Raw genomic sequence first — 23,839 nt, 5'->3', positions numbered from 1 at the left:
TTCTTCCTAGCCTCGATGGTCTTTACATTTTGGCATGTTTTTGCAATGGCTGGTAACCGGTTGTTCCTTTCCATGTTTAGGGCTTCCTTCAGGGTCTCTTGTAAGGCAGGCCTGGTGGTGACAAAATCTCTAAGCATTTGCTTATCTGTAAAGGATTTTATTTCTCCTTCACTTATGAAACTTAGTTTGGCTGGATATGAAATTCTGGGTTGAAAATTCTTTTCTTTAAGAACATTGAATATTGGCCACCACTCTCTTCTGGCTTGTAGAGTTTCTGCCGAGAGATCTGCTGTTAGTCTGATGGGCTTCCCTTTGTGGGTAACCCGACCTTTCTCTCTGGCTGCCCTTAAGAGTTTTTCCTTCATTTCAACTTTGGTGAATCTGGCAATTATGTGTCTTGGAGTTGCTCTTCTCGAGGAGTATCTTTGTGGTGTTCTCTGTATTTCCTGAATTTGAATGTTGGCCTGCCCTACTAGGTTGGGGAAGTTCTCCTGGAAGATACCCTGAAGAGTGTTTTCCAACTTGGTTCCATTTTCCCCCTCACTTTCAGGCACCCCAATCAGACGTAGATTTGGTCTTTTTACATAATCCCATACTTCTTGTAGGCTTTGCTCATTTCTTTTTCTTCTTTTTTCTTTTGGTTTCTCTTCTCGCTTCATTTCATTCATTTGATCCTCAATCGCTGATACTCTTTCTTCCAGTTGATCGAGTCGGTTACTGAAGCTTGTGCATTTGTCACGTATTTCTCGTGTCATGGTTTTCATCTCTGTCATTTCGTTTATGACCTTCTCTGCATTAATTAGTCTGGCTGTCAATTCTTCCACTCTTTTTTCAAGATTTTTAGTTTCTTTGCGCTGGGTACATAATTCCTCATTTAGCTCTGAGAAGTTTGATGGACTGAAGCCTTCTTCTCTCATCTCGTCAAAGTCATTCTCTGACCAGCTTTGATCCGTTGCTGGCGATGGGCTGTGCTCCTTTGCAGGGGGAGATGCGCTCTTATTTTTTGAATTTCCAGCTTTTCTGCCCTGCTTTTTCCCCATCTTTGTGGTTTTATCTGTCTCTGGTCTTTGATGACGGTGACGTACTGATGGGATTTTGGTATAGGTGCCCTTCCTGTTTGATAGTTTTCCTTCTGACAGTCAGGACCCTCAGCTATAGGTCTGTTGGAGATTCCTTGAGGTCCACTCCAGACCCTGTTTGCCTGGGTATCAGCAGCAGAGGTTGCAGAAGATAGAATATTGCTGAACAGCGAGTGTACCTGTCTGATTCTTACTTTGGAAGCTTCCTCTCAGGGGTGTACTCCACCCTGTGAGGTGTGGGGTGTCAGACTGCCCCTAGTGGGGGATGTCTCCCAGTTAGGCTACTCAGGGGTCAGTGACCCACTTGAGCAGGCAGTCTGTCCGTTCTCAGATCTCAATCTCCGTGTTGGGAGATCCACTGCTCTCTTCAAAGCTGTCAGACAGTGTCGTTCGCATCTGCTCAGGCCTCTCCTTCTTCCCCTGTTGTTTTTTTAGCTGAGCCCTGCCCCCAGAGGTGGAGTCTATAGAGACAGGCAGGTTTCCTTGAGCTGCTGTGAGCTCCACCCAGTTCGAGCTTCCCATTGGCTTTGTTTACCTACTTAAGCCTCAGCAATGGCGGGCGCCCCTCCCCCAGCCTCGCTGCTGCCTTGCGGTTAGATCGCAGACTGCTGTGTTAGCAATGAGGGAGGCTCCGTGGGCGTGGGACCCTCCCGGCCAGGTGTGGGATATATTCTCCTGGTGTGCCCAGTTTGCTTAAAGCACAGTATTGGGGTGGGAGTTACCCGATTTTCCAGGTGTTGTGTGTCTCAGTTCCCCTGGCTAGGAAACAGGATTCCCTTCCCCCTTGCGCTTTCCAGGTGAGGCGATGCCTCGCCCTGCTGCAGCTCTCGCTGGTCAGGCTGCAGCAGCTGACCAGCACCGATTGTCCGGCACTCCCTAGTGAGATGACCCCAGTACCTCAGTTGAAAATGCAGAAATCACCGGTCTTCTGTGTCGCTCGCACTGGGAGTTGGAGACTGGAGCTGTTCCTATTTGGCCATCTTGCTCCGCCCCCCTCCATTTGCTTTTTAAAAATATGTATCTATGTTGTCTTTCATCTCTTAGATTGTTTCTCTAGTTGCTTTGGTTTTCAACTTTCTCTTGGATCTCACTGGGCTTCTTTACAGTCCATATCTGAAATTCTTTATCTGTCACTTCAAAGTTTTCATTTTCATTAGGATTCACTGCTAGAGAGCTAATGTGGTCCTTCAGGGATGTCACAACATTCTATTTCTTCATGGTGCTGGACTTCTTGTGCTGGTTCCTTCTCATGTGTAGAAGCTGGCACTTATTTTTGGATTTATCTTAATTTGGGTGGGATTATTTTTCTTTGCCTCTTGAGGGTGTGACTCTTGCCTATGTTGGGTTGTGTCCTTTGGCTTTGCTTATGTGCTTTTAGGGGGCCAAGGCTCTGTATAAATTCCTTGGTTACAGATAGCCTTAGTGTAGTCGTTTTCTCAAATGTTAATAGTTTGTAGTTTGTAGTGGTGGAGCGCTGTATGTGTAGAAAGGTTCACTGTCTCCTAAAGAGACGCAAAGTTGGAGGTCTTTTGGGGGAAGATTATCTCTTTCCTTAGCACTGTGTACTTGTAAGCAGGAATTATATTGGGTTGTGCAGTTCACCCTACAGGCCAGCAGGTGATGCCTGCAGGGAAGAGCTGTCTAAGTGCTGTGCAATGATATCAACAGTTGTCGTGACAGGCCATGAAGTTTGACCTCCTGGCCAGTAGGTGATGCTGGCAGGTTACAGGCAGCTGCAGTGATGACAGTGGGATTTTTACTTGGCCTTTGTTGATAGGAAATACGAGGGTGTCCCTGATGATGGGTGGGGGTGTGGAGCTCTCAGTGGTCCCATTCCATGCTCCGCTCCCAAGGCTGGCTAGAGGGGGCAAAGCTGGGTGGGACTGTGTCCGGTAAGCCTGTGATCAGGCTCTCTGAGGCAGATGGGACCTTGGTAGGGCTGTTGGGCAGTTCTCAGGCAGCTGGAATAACACTCTAGGGAGGGGTGGAGGCACCTCTCCTGTGCCATAAGAGCTGGTTCAGGATAAGAGGGCTGGCCCTGGGTTTTCATTCCAGCAGATGGCCATGGGGCCCACCCAGCTTCTATACCCCTGACTGGTGGGTCTCTCTCCAGTGTCCACCCTGGCAGCCGGCCCAATTGGTTATGCAAATCCCAAACCACCTCTGTCCAGACTGCCATGCCATTCCAGGCATTCCAGAATGCAAGACTCCCTGCAGCAGAAACCAAGGCTATGAGGCTACACCCTTCCTAGTCTGTTCTCATGAAGGGAGGGGTGCCCAGCTTCTGTACCACCTGAAAAACCCGCACCACACTCTTCTCTGTGTTCTGACAGTGGGGGTTCCTCCCCTGCTTGAGATCAGGCCACAGATCTCATCCCCATATTCCTGGGTGGTATGCTTGAGTCCTGGCAAACTGAGACCAGGCCAGTGGATCTGTCCTCTGGCTCCTTACGATCAACCACTGGCAGTGATGGGAGGAGTGAAGTGTTCCCAGGTAGCAATAAACCACTCAGGTGGGGCAATGGAGGCTATGCTGTGGGTCCCACTCCATAGCAGTGGCCAGGCAGGCAATCTTAGGAAGGACTGGCAGGCACGGTCATGTGTGGTTTAGATTCACCTCAGTCCTGCAGGAATGGTGGTGGATCCTGAATTGGGCATGTGAGCATTCATGGGCCCTACTCTATCCCAGCCTGGCAGACAGCAGATGTAGCTGCTTGGCCTCCCTCCCTGTAAAATTCTTTTTCCATATTGCACCAGACTTATTTATAAATTACATTAATGATGTTCTTCTCATAACTTCCATAATAAGGTTCAAATTCCTTGACACAGTACACAAATCACTTCATATTTTTTCCCTTGTTTACTTCTCTGATCTCATTTTCTGTGATGACTTTGCTCAAGTGTCTGTGGTTTCATGTATGTTGCCTCTTTTGCCGGAAACACCTTATATTCACTCTACTTTGCCTAATTAACCTCCATTGGTCCTTAAGAACTAAAGACCAACTCTGTTTCACTCAGAACTCTTCTAGGACTTTCCCTTCCTTCTCTAATTCGGATGCTCCTCCTTGATGCTGCCACATAATGTATACCTAAATAAAACTACAATGTATGTGTGACTTATTTATCTCTCTTTTCCATTAAGCCCTATATGCATCATTCATGCAGAGAGTCTTATCCACAGTTGCAACCAATTTCTACAGAGGTTGCTGAATGGACAAATGAACAACACTATAAAATGAGAGGGCTGATCTATATTATTTTCAAAGTCCCTTGTTAACCATTAGATTTGTCATATTGTCGAAATCTTAACTTCTGCCAATCTGTGCCTATTATCTGAGCTTTTATCTATACTTCCACATTTCATTATCCAGATAATATCCTGACCTGCATGCCTGACCCACTTTTCCAGGTTTTATTTTTGATATCTTATCTAGATGATCTCTTTGAACTTGAACTCTTGCTGGGAAGCTTCTCCTTTGACTGGTCTTGGATTTGAGTTATTGCATGCACTTGTTTATCTTTTCTGATGTCCTTGTTTCTGATCCCCAACCTCTCGAATTAATACTATGCCACTTCCATATCCTATTTTTATATCACTGGTGCTTACCCTGGCAAGACAGGCTAAATAATCTAATTAGTTTATTAGGAAAAGTAGAAAGAAGAAATTTTAGAGCTAGAATAAAAGACTAAGTCCAATTTCTCCATTTGATAGATGAGGAAGAAGATTAAACTTTCAGTGTTTACTCATTAAAAGTGTAGTAAGTAGAGGGTCTCCTTACTTTCACTGCTCCTTCCACTCAGCCATGCTTTGAGTAAAAGTAAACATATAAAGTGAAAAAAAAAACCCACCTTACTTAAAGGATTCTGATGTATGTATAGAGAGGCTTACAAGCACTAAAAATACCTCCATGATTTATATGTGTTTGGGATTTTTGCACATTGAATTATAATTTCACTACATCAATATATTATTTATTGGTTTCTAAATACAGTATTCATTTGGGGTTACAATAAAAAATTAAAGGTAGGTTCAATTATATCAACAATATTTGGAAAGCTTGATCCTGGTTAGTAAATTCTACTAAATTTCAATAAATTATATGCATTGTAAATATGGTCAAAGTAACTTTCTTACTCTGCTTCATAATCTACTTTTTAGTAAGTAGGACACCTAATATTTATTGATAGCCAAATTTACTATTGATTTCAAACTTTTCATCCAATTTATCTTTTCCATTAATATATATTTTAAAAACTAATCATGAGAATACAATATTACAAAAAAAAATCAGACTTACTGTCATCCTCCCAGCAGTTCTTAGCATTCCCTTCTCTTTCACTGCTCCTCCCTGGTAACACTGTCTGGTCTGTTGGCAGGTCATCCTCTGGTACACCTTCACAATCAGCTGCATCTGTAACACTTTCTTCTTCCACAATATGGAGTTTGTCTTCATCATCTGAATCTGAATTTGTTTCTACCACAGTATTATAATTTGTAACTGTAATACAAACAAGAAACAAATAATCAAAACCAACTAGTAAAAAAATCAGTTTTTACATCTCACAAAAAGTATAAAAGATACTTAAAACAGATTGTAATTCAATAATGTTCTTCTAAACAATAATATGTAAACAACTAATTTATTTGACAACACACATATATAACACTAGATATTACATGACCAAACTGATGAATAGTAGCAACCCTTATTGAACACTTACTATATGTAGACCTGCTTTATAAATACTAACCCATTAAATTCTTACAACAATCTTATAAGAGCCTTATGAAATAAGAGTTCTACCACTTACTATTTATATCCTTGTTTTATAGGTAAGAAAATCAAGGCAGAGAGAGAGAGTAACTTGTCCAAGATCACAGCCAGGAAGTGGCAGAGCCAGGATTTTAACACCAACGGTCTGATTCCATATTTTGTGCTCTTAAACTCTATATTAAACCTCCCCTCCAATGATAATGAGCCTACAGCATACAATATTGCTTATGTACAATTAGGGCTTTGAATCCTTAAAGGATTGCAACTTAAGAAAAGAGGCCATCTTTCCTAACAAAATAGCATTACATCATCAAGTTTACCACAAGTATTTTTAAGTCCTCAATAGACCCATACATGACATTATTAATCCCACACTGACTTTAGAAAGAATCAACCACTTTAGTCAATTTCTATGTAATTAAGTTTGTCATTCTGAAAAAACTGACATTTGGAAGTTTTCAAATGAGTACCTTTTTCTATAATTTTTAATGAATTTCAATAAAATATAACATCAGCATTTTAAAGATATATAATTATTCTGAATGAGTTCTACAGTTCACAGAACCAGGAGTATAAGCTGAGAATAAAATTCTCTAAAATAAATAATCTAGTATAATCAATGTTTTCCTTTAGAGTCCTTGTAATAATCACTCTAACAGGATGAATATTTAGTACTTCATTGGGTATGGTCACTAGAATGTCTCTTTTAAACTACTTTCAGGGTGATTCTTATTTGCTAAGAAAAGATTCGGAAGAAGGGAGAAAAAGAAGCTTAAATTATTTAGATAACTAAGCAGCAATTATTATTATTCTTTCCATTGCTTTCTTAAATTTTCCAACAATTCTTGAAAAATAATCACCTAAATGCTTAAATAATATGTATACATATCCCTCTCTCCCCCGCCCCCCCCCCCACACTCCTGATAACACAAAGGAAGAAATACAATTAAAAATATGGGTAGGTATTTAAAGGTGAAAACAAATAACCAAAATTCCAAAATTGCTTTTATAGACTTTAGGAAGACTCCTTGTCCAAAAGAGTACCAGAGGTCACCACTGTGCTCACATATTAGGAGTTCTTCAGTATCTTGTGTCAGAAGAAAAATGTCAAGTTTTGTTATGTCATTAATATTTTAGTGTGAATATGCTTTTCCAGATCTTTTCCCAAGAATAAATGGTTTTCTCTCTTATTGTACTAAAATAATACATGTAAAATCAGTCAATGCAAAACACGTAAAATAAGTAAAGGCAGCCCTATTTTTCCTTCCTCTATCCACTCCATAAAGGTAAAAATAATGGCAAATTTTATTAATTATTTCAATGCAGTAAGTAGGCATGATGTAAATCATTTTGTATACCTTTTCTTACTTAGTTGTAACACAAATCTCATCTTATCTTATATTTAATATAAATCCAGCATCACCTATATACAAATTTGTGTATATATAATTCAAAATACACATGATCACGTCACACTGCTTTGCCACTTATATTTTGCCACTTTATAACATGTCTTGGAAGACTTTCTATGTCAGTACAGACAGTCCCTGACTAATTATGGCTTGATTTACAATGTTTTGACTTTATGATGGTGCAACACCATTCTGTTTTTCACCCTCGGTACGGCATTCAATAAATGACATGAGATATTCGACATCATATTAAAACATAGGTTTCATGTTAGATGATTTGCCCAACTGTAAGCTGTAAGTGTTTCAGGCATATTTAAGGCAGGCTAAGCTCAGCTATGATGTTTGATAGGTTACGTATATTAAATGCATTTTCAATTTCACAGTATTTTCAACTTACGATGAATTTATCAGGACATAACACCATCATAATTCATAAGCCGAAGGGCATCTGTGTATATAAAGCTTTCTTATCTCCCTCTGGATAGCTACACAGCATTCTATTGTACAGATATACTTTAACCTATGACTTATTGATAAATTTTTTGCCTGTGTTAAGCACTAGCAAAAATGCCATATTTTTTCTTGTAAATATGTATAATTTTGGCCATTCCTTAAATATACTTATCAGATTTGTAGGGGTGAAACTATTGAGTCAAAGGGAAGACTTACGAAGTAGATATTGTTAAACTGCCTTCCGGAATGGTTTTATGTTTCCATAAATATTACCTGAGAAGGTCTATTCAGTGTATCAATATAATAAAGAAAAAAGTCACTTTAATATAGTAATGGGAAAATAAGTGTCAAGATGGAACAGTCATACTATGCGCAGCCACACTATAAGCAGAGTGAAGTCTGTGTGTGGGTAAGGGAAATGATTTTAAAAGCCTGGTTCATAGCTGATTATAAGAGTTTCCTGACTATAAGTTTCCTGATGGGCCTCTAACTCATAGTAAGAGGCAAATACACACACACACACTTGGAATGGAGATGCTTACTGGCAAATGATGTACAATATTATTAACTTTCACTTTTACTTTCAGGACTTATTAGCAACCTACTTGTTAAAGTCATTTTAAGTTGGCATTTATATATGACAAGCTAAAATTAGAACATGGTAAGTATTTGCCGAGGATTACTCAATTCTATACTCCACTAAGAGCTGGCTATCATGTAAGGTCTGGCTCACTGCAAAGCTCTCAAATATGCTTGACCAGTGAAATTGCATGCCTAGATAGCTGACATTCCTGCTGTTTTGCGAAGGGAGGCTTCCAGACATCTTTGGTATCTTGAGTTAGCCATGGTTTTATGCTGGTGCCATTCTTACCTTTTAATGATGCAATATTGCAGTTTAGCATTATATTATCAATTTTGTTAGCTGTAGGTTCTCTGGTTGACCTTGGATTGCACATTTAACACATTTATATCTAGAGTATTTTGGGCTTGAAAATTTTCCCCAAATTAGGCTTTAAGACATATATGCATTATGGTTCAAATGCTTGCTTGCATGGTTCATATTTTTCTACTGAGTTCTTTTTAACCAGAGATACTGGGTGTTCTATTCTGTCTGAGTCAACCATAGCTCAAAGCACTGTTAAAGATTGCCTATCACTTTCTGGGACTCTAGCAAAACTCCTTCCTGTCCCCTGTATAAGCTGCCATTGTAAGATGGAAGATTATGTCATACATCCAAAACACAGAGATTGTATATATTTTATAACTGTCTCGTGAATTTTCCCAGAGCATGTTTGATATCTGTCTTTTGCTTCTGTCACTCAGCTGAGGAAAAAAAACAGTAAAAACTGCTGATACTGATGACTGAAACTTAAATTAATAGTCAAGTTTACTTGTATTTCTGAATCTATCACTCTGTTTGTGGATCTACACAGCTTATTTAAAAAATGGGCCACCACCAAAAGCATACAGAGTAATGCAGGCCCTTGATAAATTCTAGTAGCCAGTGAGGGCTTCAGTTATCTAAACGTTCTGTCCAATTATCTCTATACCTCTGAACTGTTCAACCTGTGGCTGAAAATACAGTATAGCTTATCCGAAGACAGGTGATCATCACATCTTAATTCTGATTTTAATTAAAGTATCAAGAAAGCAAGGGTAAAAAATATAGTAAACAGAGTTTTAAAAATCTTTAAACATGACTTAAGATAGATAATATGAATTTAAACTTCAATAGAACATGGTAACATTTTCAATGCATTCTTATTGTCATCAGAATGTAGTTGACTTCTTGATGGTAGTAGTTGTTGGTATTATTTGCTAATATTTAATGCCAGACACAACAGTACCCACTGCATACAGTGGTTGTGAAGATATTATGATTTTTAAATGTATTGTGCTTAGATCAGTGTCTGGTACACAGTAAGGACTAGAGAAGTGTTTTCTGCTACTACTATTATCTTGGTAAATCTTTACAGCAGCTCCTAAGAAGTAAGTATTATTATATATCCCTCTGATAGACAAAGAAAAATAGAGTACCTAAGTAGCCTGTCTGAGGTTATGTAGCTACTAAGTAGAAGAGTGAAAGCCAGGTTGGCTAGATTCCACAGCCTACATACTTTATTATGTGCAAAGGCTCCTGACTGAAAATTGTTGCACTGATGATAAATATTCTTAAATTTTTGTGTGTATACCTACTTTGGGGTACTGAAATTCCATACTTAACAATTTACCACTGCAGATATTTACAAATCACTAAACAATGCTAACCATTAGAATCTCATAATATGTGAACAGTATATTACAGCATAATATCCTCCTTATAGTGGATAAATCTTTTTTTTATTATACTTTAAGTTCTGGGGCACATGTGCAGAACATGCAGGTTACATAGGTATACACATGCCATGGTGGTTTGCTGCACCCATCAACCCGTCACCTACATTAGGTATTTCTCCTAATGCTATCCTCCCCTAGCCCCCATCCCACCAACATGCCCCGGTATGTGATGCTCCCCTATGTCCATGTGTTCTCATTGTTCAGCTCCCACTTATGAGTAAGAACATGTGGTGCTTGGTTTTCTGTTCTTGTGATAGTTTGCTGAGAATGATGGTTTCCAGCTTCATCCATGTTCCTGCAAAGGACATGAACTCATCCTTTTTTAGGGCTGCATAGTATTCCATGGTGTGTATGTACCACATTTTCTTTATCCAGTCTATTATTGATGGACATGTGGGTTGGTTCCAAGTCTTTGCTATTGTAAATAGTGCTGCAATAAACATACATGTGCATGTGTCTTTATAGTAGAATGATTCATAATCCTTTGGGTATATACCCAGTAATGGGATGGCTGGGTCAAATGGTATTTCTAGTTCTAGATCCTTGAGGAATCACCACACTGTCTTCCACAATGGTTGAACTAATTTAGATTCCCACCAACAGTGTAAAAGCATTCCTAGTTTCTGCACATCCTCTCCAGCATCTGTTGTTTCCTGACATTTTAATGACCACCATTCTAACTGGCATGAGATGGTATCTCATTGTGGTTTTGATTTGCATTTATCTAATGACCCGTGATGATGAGCATTTTTTCATATATCTGTTGGCTGCATAAATGTCTTCTTTTGAGAAGTGTCTGTTCATATCCTTTGCCCACTTTTTGATGGGGTTTTTTTTCTTGTAAATTTGTTTAAGTTCTTTGTAGATTCTGGATATTAGCCCTTTGTCAGATGGATAGACTGCAAAAATTTTCTCCTATTCTATAGGTTGCCTGCTCATTCTGATGATAGTTTCTTCTGCTGTGCAGCTCTTTAGTTTCATTAGATCCCATTTGTCAATTTTGGCTTTTGTTGTCATTGTTTTTGGTGTTTTAGATATGAAGTCTTTGCCCATGCCTACGACCTGAATGGTATTGCCCAGGTTTTCTTCTAGGATTTTTATGGTTTTAGGTCTTATGTTTCAGTCTTTGATCCATCTTGAGTTGATTTTTGTATAAAGTGTAAGAAATGGGTCCAGTTTCAGTTTTCTGCATATGGCTGGCCAGTTTTCCCAACAACATTTATTAAACAGGGAATCTTTTCCCCATTTCTTGTTTGTGTCAGGTTTGTCAAAGATCAGATGCTTGTAGATGTGTGGTGTTATTTTTGAGGCCTCTGTTCTGTTCCATTGGTCTATATATCTATTTTGATACCAGTACCATACTGTTTTGGTTACTATAGCCTGGTAGTATAGTTTGAAGTCAGGTAGTGTGACGCCTCCAGCTTTGTTCTTCTTGCCCAGGACTGTCTTGGCTATGTGGGCTCTTTTTTGGTTCCATATGTTTAAAGTAGTTTTTTCCAATTCTGTGAAGAAAGTCAGTGGTAGCTCGATGGGGATAGCATTGAATCTCTAAATTACTTTGGGCAGTATGGCCATTTTCATGATATTGATTCTTCCTATCCATGAGCATGGGACGTTTTTCCATTTGTTGTGTCCTCTCTTATTTCCTTGAGAAGTGGTTTGTAGTTCTCTTTGAAGAGGTCCTTCACACCCCTTATAAGTTGTATACCTAGGTACTTTATTCTCTTCATAGCCATTGTGAATGGGAGTTCACTCATGATTTGGTTGTTTGTCTGTTACTGGTGTATAGGAATACTTGTGATTTTTGCACTTTGATTTTGTATCCTGAGACTTTGCTGAAGTTGTTTACCAGCTTAAGAAGATCTTGGGCTGAGACAATGGGGTTTTCTAAATACACAGTCATGTCATCTGCAAAGAGAGACAGTTTGACTTCCTCTCTTCCTATTTGAATACCTTTTATTTCTTTCTCTTGGCTGACTGCCCTGGCCAGAACTTCCAATACGATGTTAAATAGGAGTGGTGAGACAGAGGGCATCCTTCTCTTGTGCCAGTTTTCAAAGGGAATGCTTGCAGTTTTTGCCCATTCAGTAAGATATTGGCTGTGGGTTTGTCATAAATAGCTCTTATTATTTTGAGATATGTTCCACCAATACCTAGCTTGTGGAGAGTTTTTAGCATGAAGTGGTGTTGAATTTTATCGAAGGCTTTTTCTGCATCTATTGAGATAATAATGTGGTTCTTGTGATTGGTTCTGTTTATATGATGGATTATGTTTATTGATTTGTGTATGTTGAACCAGCCTTGCATCCCAGGTATGAACCCGACTTGATCGTGGTGGATAAGTTTTTTGATGTCCTGCTGGATTTGGTTTGCCAGTATTTTATTGAGGATTTTCACATCAATGTTGATCAGGGATACTGGCTCGAAATTTTCTTTTTTATGTTGTGTCTCTGCCAGGTTTTGGTATCAGGATGATGCTGGACTCATAAAATGAGTTAGGGAGGATTCCCTCTTTTTCTGTTGTTTGGAATAGTTTCAGAAGGAATGGTACCAGCTCCTCTTTGTACCTCTGGTAGAATTCAGCTGTGAATCTGTCTGGTCCTGGATTTTTTTTTTTTTTTTTACTGGGAGGCTATTAATTACTGCCTCAATTTTAGAACTTGTTACTGGTCTTTTCAGGGATTCGACTTCTTCTGGGTTTGGGAGGGTGTATGTGTCCAGGAACTTATCCATTTCTTCTAGATTTTCTAGTTTATTTGCGAGGTCAATACATCTTTACAAGAACGTTCACATATTTATCTTTAGCACACGATTGCATGCAGCACTGTATCAACTATAGTAATTAAAGTCTCATGTAAATATCTGTTTCTTAAGTAATGTATAATCATAAAAAGCATTAGATAACTTATATGAGTATGGTTCCAAAATAAACCAATACATTCTCAATTTATTATTCATTGGGATGAAAGCAAGATCACCTAAATGCTTCATAAAGAATCTCACTATAATCATTTACTGTAACTTGGAATAGCAGGATAGGCCCATGTAGAGGAAGAAACTTAGGGAAGTGGGGAAGGAGGACGGAAAAGATTAACTTTGAGGTCTTCAATTCTTGTCCAGTGATAACCGGCATGTGTTGGTTAAAGGCACGGGCTAAGGCCACATTTTTACCTATTTTTGGTTGTGCAAAGGCTTTTCTTTCCAGAGGACACTCTTATTATGTTACGCCATTAGTATGTGCTTAACTATATCCCACTCATTGCCATCAAGCCACTAAGCACACACTCATTTGCATGTTAGAAAAGAAAGAGAAAATCTTTCTTAGAAAAGAAGACTAATCCTTAAAAACGAAAAGACTACTTTTAACAAACTGGTTCCACATATAACAGATTAGCATATTGTCATAATTTAAGAAACACCAGAAAAACACATACACTTTGACTTGTGTTCTACAGAGCCAACAGACTGTACTCATACTGAGTATTAGAATATTTTACACGCTACCACAATGCTGAGAACACCACAAATTCAGGCATGAATGCTAAGCAATGCGAAGATATGGGTGGAGACACTGACCAAGTGTTTCCATCTATTATTCTTTAACATTGATTGGGACTAAAATAACATCTCTCTCTCTCTCTCTCTCTCTCTCTCTCTCTCTCTCTCTCTCTCTCTCTCTCTCTCTCTCTCACACACACACACACACACACACACACATTATCCTGAACACAGTCACTGGCATACTGCCTTCTACATAGTAGGTATAGAATTATTTGCTGAACTGAACATGGGACCACACTTCTTTCTTTTCTCAGTGAATAAACAAGTCAATTTACTTAAGTGTTAGCAATAATTCAGGAAAATGAAAACAAAACTGCAGTCATAACCAGACCAGGCAAATAGGCACACAAAATGGAAAGGAGAGGTCATGTGATAATTCATAGGATCAGAGAAAACTTCTGCATATAATACTACTCCAGGAAAGAGGAGCTTAAGTTGTCTATAAATACTAAGCATGTACTGTAAATTTTTGTTAATCTGGCTTTTGACCAAACTGATAATGTCCGATGACAGTCTATATATATATTATAATGAAAGATATCATGTAATATACAAATGTAACATGTTATATAATAATGTACAATGTGTATATTATCTAATTTTAAATACTCTAAAAATAGGTATCATAATGGTTTTAGAGTACCCCAAGTACCATGAACATGTTAGATTTTAGTAATTCTAATGATTCAGTAAATTTGGGGTGAAATTTTTAAATCCTTCTCTAGGTAAATCTTCATAAACTCTTTTTATATTTTCAAAATACCTTTTAAAACATAACTCCAATAAAAGTCAAATATTCTAAATTTTACCCCTGCAAAAGGGTTGGTGGTTTTTAATATCTTCAGATACACGCTATTAATAGAATGAAAACTGATAGGCAAAGGCAGGGAAAGGGCTGTCATTGCTCACAGAAGCCTAGTTCTTATTATCTCCTGTCTCTCATTACATAAAAGTTAATAAGGATTCACAGGATTTGTCTTTGATACTCTCTCTGTTTTTGTTCTGGCCTCTCTCCCTTCCTCCCCAGATCCTGTATCTATATGCCCCCAACAAGAGCCATCCTCCCAAATTACCTTTCCCTTTTCTTGCCTTATCTAAATTCCCATCCACTCAATGAGCTAATTTCAGCCAGTGTTAATATAACTCACAGATGAAACAATGAAAAAGCAAAGTCCTCAGGAGATTAAATTAAATTCAGTCCCAAAAAAGATGATACCTTTTTACATTGAGGAAAGTATTTGGATTAAAATATTTCACACTAAATTACCTATAACTAATAGTTCCTTCATAAGTAAAGTCTGCTTTTATGAAACGATGCTTTTTAATTCATAGAAACTGTTACTTATGGAAGATAGGAAGTATGACAAACTCTAAGAAGAATGTGAAGACAAAATCAAAAATACAAATGCGTAAAGTACTTAATCAAAAAACAGAGAAGCCATGTAATTGATACAGCAGTCCAAAAGCCCAAACTTTAAAGAATCAAGAAAACAGATAAATCACCAGCCTACTTAATCCTAGAGAAAAAATTAAGTGGCATGAATGTTCAATATTAAAATGCAAATAGAGCTAACTACAACTATAAAGAAATTTAGGAAACCTACTTTATAAATATTTTGTACAAACCTAAGCCACCTAGATGAAAACCCTGTCTAGGATAATGTAAATAATTATCACTATATTATAGAACTTGGAAAATTATTTAAGAGACATAGACAGAGACATCATAGAATAAATTTAGGAAGATACTAGTTAACCACCCCAAACTGCCAGGTGTTTTCACAAGTAAATGTCTTCAGATCTTTAAAGGACTGATAATTTTGTAACTTTTTAAAGAGAGAGGGAAATGAAAAGTCTAAATTCTAGGAAGTTAACATAATAATAATTAAAATCTGAGAAAGGATACACATGCATGTGCACACAAACACAGGCATGCACGCACGCATGCACACACACACGCTCAGTCCTAAATAAAATATGCAATGGTCTTAAATAAAATATTAGAAGAATGAAGCAAACATTACTTAACATGAGAAAATATATGAGCGTTTACTATATTAACATAAAGGAGAAACGACATCTAGAGATACAGAAAGGCCTTTGAAAAAAATTCACCATTCCCTTGCTGATACTTTTCCACGAAAAGAAAACTGAAGTTAGTATCATAATAAACATAAAAAACATAATAATAATAAATTATTAAGAATCAGAGGCATTTGTAAGATAAAGATGTTTAGTTTCATCATTATTAGTTAACAATATTTTAAAAGAATAAACCAATTTTTAAAAAGAATAAAAGAGAAAGTATAAATATTAGAAAGGAGAAGCAAAATTATTTGCAGAATAACATTTATAGAAAATTCAGGAAAAATCAATGAAAAAGTTATTAGCAGTAAGAACATTTGGTAAATGGTTAATTACAAATGTAAAAGAAAAAAATCAGTATCTTTCCAACAGAAAAAAATCAACAGCTTTCCAATGTATCAACAGTAACCAGCTAAAAACATGAAAGAGGAAAAAATTCTATTACTAGCAACGCAAATGAAATACATGAAAGAAAAAGCTTAAAATAAAACATGGAGGACCTACATGAAAAAAAACTAGCATTCTACGTAAAAGTCATCAAATATTTGAACAAATGAAAAGCTATATCTTAGTTATGGATAGAATGATTTTGTATAATAAACATGTCAATTTTACCTAAAATTTTCTATAAATTCAATGCAATTTTGATCCAAATGCTACACACTGGTATCTTGGATTCTAAATCTAAATGACTTAGATCAACACGTCTACAGTTTATATAGAGAAGTAGGAGCACCGTCTCTGGAACCCAACTGCCTGGCTCAAATCACAGCTTCACTGCTTACTAGCCTTGTCATCTTGGGGATGTTATACATTCTTCTAATGTCTCAGTTCCCTCATTGCCAAGATTGAAATAATAGTAGTATATCCCTGACATGGTTCTCACAATGATGAAAGTAAGTATATATGCAAAACACTTAGTAATACGGTACACATATTCTTGATACATACTGTTGGTATTATTATCTGAGAAAATAAACACATTAAAATATTCAGGAATATTCAGAAAAATAATAGTAATGGTGGTGGTGGGAAAACATGAACTAGACATAACAGAGTGTAAACTTTATCTTGAAGCTACAGAAATGGAAACAGATTTGTACTGTTACAGGGATGGGCAGACAATCAATGGATTTGAACATGATACAAAATAGACCCTAAACAAATAGGAGTCTTGCAAATTAGTGGGGGGAAAGATGCATTATTTAACAAAAATCATTTGGAAAAAATATCAGATCCCCATGACTTTCATCAAAATGAAACCCACATGAATCAGACTTTAACTCAGAAAAAAACTGAAACCATAAAAGTATTAGAAGAAAATATAGGCAAATCCTTTAACAAACCTAGAATAAGGAAGGCTGTTAAAAGCATGACATGAAACCCCACAACTATACACAGAAAAAAATCAAGTCAAAAGACAAATGACAAATTGGGAAAAATATGTGCAACACATATGACTAAAGGCTGACATCTTTATTAGAGGATTCTTAAACACTCATAAGAAAAAGATGAACCATCCAGTAAGAATATGCATAGGGAATTCACACACACAAAGATGCCCAATAAACATGTAAAAAGATGCTCAACCTCAGTAACAGAAGAAATATCCATTTTAATCCTACATTTTTATAATCACTTCTCACACGCACTCTCAACTTTCTTGCTCTCTCTGGCTTCAAAATCTCTATTCTGGCTAACCTCTTACTTTGATTAAACTCCACCATTCCTAATTCTATACCTCAGTCCCTCTATACTTCAAAGTTTTTTGAAAAAGTTGCCTACATGTGTCTCTAATTTGTTTCTTCCTATTTTATCTTAAATTAGTCCAATTACAACACTCCACCAAAACTGTTCTTGTCATGACTACGAGCACCTGCTAAACCCAATGACAATTATCAGTCCTCATTTGACTTGACCTTCTAGCAGCATTTGACATAATTCATTACTCTCTCCTTTTCAAAACAATCTCTTCTCTTGACTCTATCAGTTTTCCTTTTTTTTTTAAATTTATTTTTATTATACTTTAAGTTCTAGGGTACATGTGCATAACGTGCAGGTTTGTTACGTATGTATACTTGTGCCATGTTGGTGTGCTGCACCCATCAACTCGTCAGCACCCATCAATTCATCATTTATATCATGTATAACTCCCCAATGCAATCCCTCCCCCCTCCCCCCTCCCCATGATAGGCCCCAGTGTGTGATGTTCCCCTTCCCGAGTCCAAGTGATCTCATTGTTCAGTTCCCACCTATGAGTGAGAACATGCGGTGTTTGGTTTTCTCTTCTTGTGACAGTTTGCTAAGAATGATGGTTTCCAGCTGCATCCATGTCCCTACAAAGGACGCAAACTCATCCTTTTTTATGGCTGCATAATATTCCATGGTGTATATGTGCCACATTTTCTTAATCCAGTCTGTCACAGATGGACATTTGGGTTGATTCCAAGTCTTTGCTATTGTGAATAGTGCCGCAATAAACATACGTGTGCATATGTCTTTGTAGTAGAATTTATAATCCTTTGGGTATATACCCAGAAGTGGGATGGCTGGGTCATATGGTACATCTAGTTCTAGATCCTTGAGGAATTGCCATACTGTTTTCCATAATGGTTGAACTAGTTTACAATCCCACCAACAGTGTAAAAGTGTTCCTATTTCTCCACATCCTCTCCAACAACTGTTGTTTCCTGATTTTTTAATGATTGCCGTTCTAACTGGTGTGAGATGGTATCTCATTGTGGTTTTGATTTGCATTTCTCTGATGGCGAGTGATGATGAGCATTTTTTCATGTGTCTGTTGGCTGTATGAATGTCTTCTTTTGAGAAATGTCTGTTCATATCCTTTGCCCACTTTTTGATGGGGTGTTTGTTTTTTTCTTGTAGATGTGTTTGAGTCCTTCGTAGATTCTGGATATTAGCCCTTTGTCAGATGAGTAGATTGCAAAAATTTTCTCCCATTCTGTAGGTTGTCTGTTCACTCTGATGGTAGTTTCTTTTGCTGTGCAGAAGCTCTTTAGTTTAATTAGATCCCATTTGTTAATTTTGGCTTTTGCTGCCGTTGCTTTTGGTGTTTTAGACATGAAGTCCTTGCCCATGCCTATGTCCTGAATGGTACTACCTAGATTTTCTTCTAGGGTTTTTATGGTATTAGGTCTAACATTTAAGTCTCTAATCCATCTTGAATTAATCTTCGTATAAGGAGTAAGGAAAGGATCCAGTTTCAGCTTTCTACTTATGGCTAGCCAATTTTCCCAGCACCATTTATTAAATAGGGAATCCTTTCCCCATTTCTTGTTTCTCTCAGGTTTGTCAAAGATCAGATGGCTGTAGATGTATGGTATTATTTCTGAGGACTCTGTTCTGTTCCATTGGTCTATAGCTCTGTTTTGGTACCAGTACCATGCTGTTTTGGTTACTGTAGCCTTGTAGTATAGTTTGAAGTCAGGTAGCGTGACGCCTCCAGCTTTGTTCTTTTGACTTAGGATTGTCTTGGCAATGCGGGCTCTTTTTTGGTTCCATATGAACTTTAAAGCAGTTTTTTCCAATTCTGTGAAGAAACTCATTGGTAGCTTGATGGGGATGGCATTGAATCTATAAATAATCTTGGGCAGTATGGCCATTTTCATGATATTGATTCTTCCTATCCATGAGCATGGTATGTTCTTCCATTTGTTTGTGTCCTCTTTATTTCACTGAGCAGTGGTTTGTAGTTCTCCTTGAAGAGGTCCTTTACATCCCTTGTAAGTTGGGTTCCTAGGTATTTTATTCTCTTTGAAGCAATTGTGAATGGAAGTTCATTCCTGATTTGGCTCTCTGCTTGTCTGTTACTGGTGTATAAGAATGCTTGTGATTTCTGAACATTAATTTTGTATCCTGAGACTTTGCTGAAAGTTGCTTATCAGCTTAAGGAGATTTTGGGCTGAGATGATGGGGTTTTCTAAACATACAATCATGTCATCTGCAAACAGGGACAATTTGACTTCTTCTTTTCCTAACTGAATACCCTTGATTTCTTTCTCTTGCCTGATTGCCCTAGCCAGAACTTCCAACACTATGTTGAATAGGAGTGGTGAGAGAGGGCATCCCTGTCTTGTACCAGTTTTCAAAGGGAATTTTTCCAGTTTTTGCCCATTCAGTATGATATTAGCTGTGGGTTTGTCATAAATAGCTCTTATTATTTTGAGGTACGTTCCATCAATACCGAATTTATTGAGCGTTTTTAGCATGAAGGGCTGTTGAATTTTGTCAAAAGCCTTTTCTGCATCTATTGAGATAATCATGTGGTTCTTGTACTTTGGTTCTGTTTATATGCTGGATTACTGTTTATTGATTTGCGAATGTTGAACCAGCCTTGCATCCCAGGGATGAAGCCCACTTGATCATGGTGGATAAGCTTTTTGATGTGCTGCTGAATCCGGTTTGCCAGTATTTTATTGAGGATTTTTGCATCGATGTTCATCAGGGATATTGGTCTAAAATTCTCTTTTTTTGTTGTGTCTCTGCCAGGCTTTGGTATCAGGATGATGTTGGCCTCATAAAATGAGTTAGGGAGGATTCCCTCTTTTTCTATTGATTGGAATAGTTTCAGAAGGAATGGTACCAGCTCCTCCTTGTACCTCTGGTAGAATTCAGCTGTGAATCCATCTGGTCCTGGACTTTTTTTGGTGGGTAGGCTATTAATTGTTGCCTCAATTTCAGAGCCTGCTATTGGTCTATTCAGGGATTCAACTTCTTCCTGGTTTAGTCTTGGGAGAGTGTAAGTGTCTAGGAAATTATCCATTTCTTCTACATTTTCTAGTTGATTTGCGTAGAGGTGTTTATAGTATTCTCTGATGGTAGTTTGTATTTCTGTGGGGTCGGTGGTGATATCCCCTTTATCATAATTTTTTATTGCGTCTATTTGATTCCTCTCTCTTTTCTTCTTTATTAGTCTTGCTAGTGGTCTGTCAATTTTGTTGATCTTTTCAAAAAACCAACTCCTGGATTCATTGATTTTTTGGAGGGTTTTTTGTGTCTCTATCTCCTTCAGTTCGGCTCTGATCTTAGTTATTTCTTGCCTTCTGCTAGCTTTTGAATGTGTTTGCTCTTGCCTCTCTAGTTCTTTTAATTGTGATGTTAGAGTGCCAATTTTAGATCTTTCCTGCTTTCTCTTGTGGGCATTTAGTGCTATAAATTTCCCTCTACACACTGCTTTAAATGTATCCCAGAGATTCTGGTATGTTGTATCTTTGTTCTCATTGGTTTCAAAGAACATCTTTATTTCTGCCTTCATTTCGTTATGTACCCAGTAGTCATTCAGGAGCAGGTTGTTCAGTTTCCATGTAGTTGAGCAGTTTTGATTGAGTTTCTTAGTCCTGAGTTCTAGTTTGATTGCACTGTGGTCTGAGAGACAGTTTGTTATAATTTCTGTTCTTGCACATTTGCTGAGGAGTGCTTTACTTCCAATTATGTGGTCAATTTTGGAATAAGTGTGATGTGGTGCTGAGAAGAATGTGTATTCTGTTGATTTGGGGTGGAGAGTTCTATAGATGTCTATTAGGTCCGCTTGGTGCAGAGATGAGTTCAATTCCTGGATATCCTTGTTAACTTTCTGTCTCATTGATCTGTCTAATGTTGACAGTGGAGTGTTGAAGTCTCCCATTATTATTGTATGGGAGTCTAAGTCTCTTTGTAAGTCTCTAAGGACTTGCTTGATGAATCTGGGTGCTCCTGTATTGGGTGCATATATATTTAGGAGAGTTAGCTCTTCCTGTTGAATTGATCCCTTTACCATTATGTAATGGCCTTCTTTGTCTCTTTTGATCTTTGATGGTTTAAAGTCTGTTTTATCAGAGACTAGGATTGCAACCCCTGCTTTTTTTTGTTCTCCATTTGCTTGGTAGATCTTCCTCCATCCCTTTATTTTGAGCCTATGTATGTCTCTGCATGTGAGATGGGTCTCCTGAATACAGCAGACTGATGGGTCTTGACTCTATCCAGTTTGCCAGTCTGTGTCTTTTAATTGGAGCATTTAGTCCATTAACATTTAAGGTTAATATTGTTATGTGTGAACTTGATCCTGCCATTATGATATTAACTGGTTATTTTGCTCGTTAGTTGATGCAGTTTCTTCCTAGCCTCGATGGTCTTTACATTTTGGCATGTTTTTGCAATGGCTGGTACCGGTTGTTCCTTTCCATGTTTAGGGCTTCCTTCAGGGTCTCTTGTAAGGCAGGCCTGGTGGTGACAAAATCTCTAAGCATTTGCTTATCTGTAAAGGATTTTATTTCTCCTTCACTTATGAAACTTAGTTTGGCTGGATATGAAATTCTGGGTTGAAAATTCTTTTCTTTAAGAACGTTGAATATTGGCCACCACTCTCTTCTGGCTTGTAGAGTTTCTGCCGAGAGATCTGCTGTTAGTCTGATGGGCTTCCCTTTGTGGGTAACCCGACCTTTCTCTCTGGCTGCCCTTAAGAGTTTTTCCTTCATTTCAACTTTGGTGAATCTGGCAATTATGTGTCTTGGAGTTGCTCTTCTCGAGGAGTATCTTTGTGGCGTTCTCTGTATTTCCTGAATTTGAATGTTGGCCTGCCCTACTAGGTTGGGGAAGTTCTCCTGGATGATATCCTGAAGAGTGTTTTCCAACTTGGTTCCATTTTCCCCCTCACTTTCAGGCACCCCAATCAGATGTAGATTTGGTCTTTTTATATAATCCCATACTTCTTGCAGGATTTGTTCATTTCTTTTTCTTCTTTTTTCTTTTGGTTTCTCTTCTCGCTTCATTTCATTCATTTGATCCTCAATCGCTGATACTCTTTCTTCCAGCTGATCGAGTTGGTTACTGAAGCTTGTGCATTTGTCACGTATTTCTCGTGTCATGGTTTTCATCTCTGTCATTTCGTTTATGACCTTCTCTGCATTAATTAGTCTGGCTGTCAATTCTTCCACTCTTTTTTCAAGATTTTTAGTTTCTTTGCGCTGGGTACATAATTCCTCCTTTAGCTCTGAGAAGTCTGATGGACTGAAGCCTTCTTCTCTCATCTCGTCAAAGTGATTCTCTGACCAGCTTTGATCCGTTGCTGGCGATGGGCTGTGCTCCTTTGCAGGGGGAGATGCGCTCTTATTTTTTGAATTTCCAGCTTTTCTGCCCTGCTTTTTCCCCATCTTTGTGGTTTTATCTGTTTCTGGTCTTTGATGATGGTGACGTACTGATGGGGTTTTGGTATAGGTGGCCTTCCTGTTTGATAGTTTTCCTTCTGACAGTCAGGACCCTCAGCTATAGGTCTGTTGGAGATTGCTTGAGGTCCACTCCAGACCCTGTTTGCCTGGGTATCAGCAGCAGAGGTTGCAGAAGATAGAATATTGCTGAACAGCGAGTGTACCTGATTCTTACTTTGGAAGCTTCCTCTCAGGGGTGTACTCCACCCTGTGAGGTGTGGGGTGTCAGACTGTCCCTAGTGGGGGAATGTCTCCCAGTGAGGCTACTCAGGGGTCAGGGACCCACTTGAGTGGGCAGTCTGTCTGTTCTCAGATCTCAACCTCTATGTTGGGAGATCCACTGCTCTCTTCAAAGCTGTCAGACAGAGTCGGTTGTGTCTGCAGAGGTTCTGCTGCCTTTTTGTTGTTGTTTTCTTTTTAGCTGTGCCCTGTCCCCAGAGGTGGAATCTACAGAGACAGGCAGGTTTCCTTGAGCTGCTGTGAGCTCCACCCAGTTCGAGCTTCCCATTGGCTTTGTTTACCTACTTAAGCCTCAGCAATGGCGGGCGCCCCTCCCCCAGCCTCGCTGCTGCCTTGCGGTTAGATCGCCGTAGACTGCTGTGTTAGCAATGAGGGAGGCTCTGTGGGCATGGGACCCTCCCGGCCAGGTGTGGGATATATTTTCCTGGTGTGCCCGTTTGCTTAAAGCGCAGTATTGGGTTGGGAGTTACCCGATTTTCCAGGTGTTGTGTGTCTCAGTTCCCCTGGCTAGGGAAAGGGATTCCCTTCCCCCTTGCGCTTCCCAGGTGAGGCGATGCCTCGCCCTGCTGCAGCTCTCGCTGGTCAGGCTGCAGCAGCTGACCAGCACCGATTGTCCGGCACTCCCTAGTGAGATGACCCCAGTACCTCAGTTGAAAATGCAGAAATCACGGGTCTTCTGTGTCACTCGTGCTGGG

The 23,839-nt window shown here is 38.5% G+C and overlaps 1 protein-coding gene across 14 annotated transcripts in view; it reads right to left on the bottom strand.

Annotated features, from left to right (window-relative positions):
* ZEB1 (zinc finger E-box binding homeobox 1) overlaps positions 1–23,839 on the bottom strand; it is a 206,366-nt gene that overhangs the window by 65,222 nt on the left and 117,305 nt on the right. For all 14 annotated transcript variants that reach the window (XM_030940674.1, XM_030940678.1, XM_030940675.1 and 11 more), the window contains one exon: positions 5,378–5,578. In XM_030940674.1, the coding sequence (XP_030796534.1) occupies positions 5,378–5,578 (201 nt within the window). The remainder of the gene's footprint in view (positions 1–5,377; positions 5,579–23,839) is intronic.

Source organism: Rhinopithecus roxellana, chromosome 11 (assembly GCF_007565055.1).
Source record: "Rhinopithecus roxellana isolate Shanxi Qingling chromosome 11, ASM756505v1, whole genome shotgun sequence".
NCBI classification, from domain to species: Eukaryota; Metazoa; Chordata; class Mammalia; order Primates; family Cercopithecidae; genus Rhinopithecus; species Rhinopithecus roxellana.
Note: the sequence above shows the minus strand (reverse complement) of the source record. Positions and strands in the feature narration are given on the sequence as shown.